We start from the raw sequence: 3,717 nt of genomic DNA on the forward strand, positions 1-3,717 counted from the left end.
GCATTTGATAAAAATGGAAGCGATCAATAAAATCTTAAATAACATCTTTGATTCTTTATACAGGACATGTAAACGCTATTAAATTGTTTGTTTAACAATTACAATTTTATTATATATATATATATATATATATATATATATATATATATATATATATATATATATATATATATATATATATATACATATATGCCTTTGTATAAATACACACCCGCACGGCACACATACATACACAAAGGCAACATATGAACGACTGAAGTCATGTACACTCTATACAACATTCATATTTATTAGAATACGAAAAAGCACTGAACATTGAACGAATTATATACATCTCAAGAAAATAAGTGTCAATATATACAAACACAGAGAATTGCCTCGAGCGTGATCATTGAAGGGATTTGGACCACGTGATCGCATCATTCCTTCACCGCGCGCGCTCCATCGGATAATATCACTCAACGCTGTCTCGATATTATTAACTTCCCAGGAAGGCTTTAACGTAATAACACATCAATCTGTACAAACAGGATGCCACAGGTACTAACGACGGGTATTTGCGGTGGAAAGCAGTTCGATCTCTGCACGGGATGTTTGCGTAACATGGCGCCCGTTACGTAGCCTCGTATGCATCCTCACCCTCTCTGCCTCCTCTCCCTCTCTGCCTCCTCTCCCTCTCTGCCTCCTCTCCCTCTCTGCCTCCTCTCCCTCTCTGCCTCCTCTCCCTCTCTGCCTCCTCTCCCTCTCTGCCTCCTCTCCCTCTCTGCCTCCTCTCCCTCTCTGCCTCCTCTCCCTCTCTGCCTCCTCTCCCTCTCTGCCCCCTCTCCCTCTCTGCCTCCTTGTCCTCTCTGCCTCCTCTCTCTCTCTCTGCCTCCTCTCCGTCTCTGCCTCCTCTCCCTCTCTGCCTGCCTCCTCTTCTTCCTCTCTGCCTCCTCTTCCTCTCTGCCTCCTCTTCCTCTCTGCCTCCTCTTCCTCTCTGCCTCCTCTTTCTGTCTGCCTGCCTCCTCTCCCCCTCTGCCTCCTCTCTCTCCCTGCCTCCTCATCTATATATATCTCTCTCTCTCTCTCTCTCTCTCTCTCTCTCTCTCTCTCTCTCTCTCTCTCTCTCTCTCTCTGCCTCTCCCCATCACTCTCGCTTACATGAGCGACGCGTGTTGCATTGTCTCTGCCGCCGAGTACCAGTGCGCATATGGCGCCATGTACCCCGCCACGGGCATGCCGGCGCTCTTGTTCACCGTATGGATGTCCCACGTGGTGACTGGACCCTGCGTGCCAGGGCTGGATGGAGGCAGGCAGCTCGGGTTCACCATGAGAGGGTTGTTCTCTAGACCGCTACCTCCTTGCTTCATCAGCTTCTTGTATTTAGAGCGTTTATTCTGAAACCAAATCTTCACCTGCAAGCAAAGAACACAAAAACATCGCCATGTGTCATAAGATTTGAAACCGCAGGGCGGTGGCACTGGGTTGGTCCAGCTCTAAGACAGGAATATTTGCGCAGGTATTTTTCAGGCATACAATGACATTAATGGGAAAGGGTTCTCTTCGTGGGCAACATGACCATCACCATCCGATTCGTCGATCAAATTTATTCAGAACACGCTTCCTCGAACCAAAGAAAAAAAAATTGCTAAAAGACATAAAAAAGGTAGAAGTTTTAGCGTCGAGGTTATCGTGGGAATCGGAGACCATCCGAATATGAACCGACCTGGGTCTGGGTGAGTCCCAGGGAGGCGGCGAGTTCAGCCCGCTCAGGTAGCGCCAGGTACTGGGTTTGCTGGAAGCGTCGGTTCAGCGCCTGGAGTTGAAGGCTCGAGTATATGGTCCGCGGTTTGCGGATCTTCTTCCCTTTCCCGTTGAAGCGAAGTTCCCCATTCTGGATCACCGGCGTTTTCTCGGGATCTGCAGGACAATCAGGCGGACATCAGGGATCCCATTTCTCCCGTGGACACAGCTTGTGCACCGCGGCTGAAGGAGCGCCGGGTTTACCAACCTTGATGCATTATGGTTCATAACAACGAGCAGAACCTGGCACTTACCGACAAACACCTACTAAATAATCGTGTGCACACAGGAGGAAATTCTCTGTGACGTACAAGATGATATGTACACTGAACGAATTTAGACCATGCAATACTGCTAATACGATATATATATATCAATATGTAAATATATATATGAATAAAATTAAAAAAGAAAAGAAATATATATATAAAATATTATATATATATATATATATATATAAATAATAAATAATAAATAAATATATATATATATATATATTATATATATATATATATATATATATATATATATATATATCAAAAGGATAACATTAGCATCATGTCACATTGAGGGTCAGAGTTGCCTTCTTTGTTATATGTATGTGTATATATATATCAAAAGGATAACATTAGCATCATGTCACATTGAGGGTCAGAGTTGCCTTCTTTGTTATATGTATGTGTATATATATATATATATATATATATATATATATATATATATATATATATATATATATATATCATATATATACATGTATAAATTAAATAAATAAATAAACTATATATACACATAGCATAAGGTCAGCATCATGTAACTTCGAGGGTCAGAGTTGCTCTCTTTGTTACATGTGTGTGTAAATATATATATATATATATATATATACATATATATATATATATATATATATATATATATATATATATATATATATATATATATATATTATATATATATATATATATATATTATATATATATACATACATATACATACATCCGTTGTGAGACACACTCGATTGTCAAGTGTGCGTGTGAGTGCGTGTATCCGTCCTCACCGTGTTCGTCAAGCCGGCCGTGGTTGAGCGCGGAGCTCGCCTGGTACGACGGGAGAGGGTTCAGATTGTACGCACTCGCCGCGTTCCCTCCCGCACCGCCCATGTACGGATAAGCAAGCGCGCGGCCGCCGTACGGGGGCGTCGGCGCCGGGTACGACGCGTCGGGACCCGGCCCGGACAGGCAGTGCGACTGGTAGTGCGCGTGTTGCGCCATGGAGGAGGCAGACATCTGATGGTGCCCCGGGTGATGGGAACCTTGGCCGAACTCCAGGAACGCCGACTTGCCGCACTCGGGCGCGTCCAAAGCTTCAGCCACGGCGCTCATGGTCATGGTCGATCGACGCGCCAGGCACCGATGGCATCCTCCGATAGACGATCGGATCGAACGCGTCCTCTCGGACGCTCCCACGTCACGGGGCGCGCCCGCGCGCCGCGATCACGCGCTCGGGGATGCGCGGGTAAAAGTTCATGCGAGGAGCGCTCGCGCGCGATGCATATGGAACGTCGGTCGCGAGACGGCACGATGTGCGCGAGGCAGCGCGCCTTCCCATTGGCTGCCGCCGTGTCGTCACGATCGCGGTAATAGATCTCCCTGAATACTCGTGGCCGTCGCTAATTAATAGGTGCGATAAATCCGCTCGAGCGTCTGGTCGTGTTGCGGATACACGGCGCATGCAAATACACAGGCGGCGCGTAACCCCCGTTTTGACACAATTGCATGTGACGAGCTAATTCGTTAAATCGACGTACTTTGCTCGTGTAAGCTGCAATTGACTAACTGTTATAAAGAGCTGCCTAAATGGCTCCGACGAAACCGACCCACTAAACTCGAACTGTGTAATATTTCCCAGGTAGGTAGAGCCGCTTGGCAGGACGGT

At 45.8% G+C, this 3,717-nt stretch overlaps 1 protein-coding gene across 1 annotated transcript; it reads right to left on the reverse strand.

Annotated features, from left to right (window-relative positions):
• Positions 1 to 268: 268 nt before the first annotated feature.
• On the reverse strand, positions 269 to 3,405 carry LOC137429144 (homeobox protein DLX-6-like). The gene is made up of 3 exons (XM_068119156.2): positions 2,840 to 3,405; positions 1,706 to 1,899; positions 269 to 1,394 (listed from the first exon to the last, which is right to left on the reverse strand). Exons 1-3 carry the CDS (start codon positions 3,168 to 3,170, stop codon positions 1,137 to 1,139), a joined length of 783 nt encoding a protein of 260 aa, XP_067975257.1. The 5' UTR covers positions 3,171 to 3,405; the 3' UTR covers positions 269 to 1,136.
• Positions 3,406 to 3,717: the final 312 nt, after the last annotated feature.

Source organism: Myxine glutinosa, chromosome 6 (assembly GCF_964187855.1).
Source record: "Myxine glutinosa chromosome 6, kmMyxGlut1.1, whole genome shotgun sequence".
Classification (NCBI taxonomy): domain Eukaryota; kingdom Metazoa; phylum Chordata; class Myxini; order Myxiniformes; family Myxinidae; genus Myxine; species Myxine glutinosa.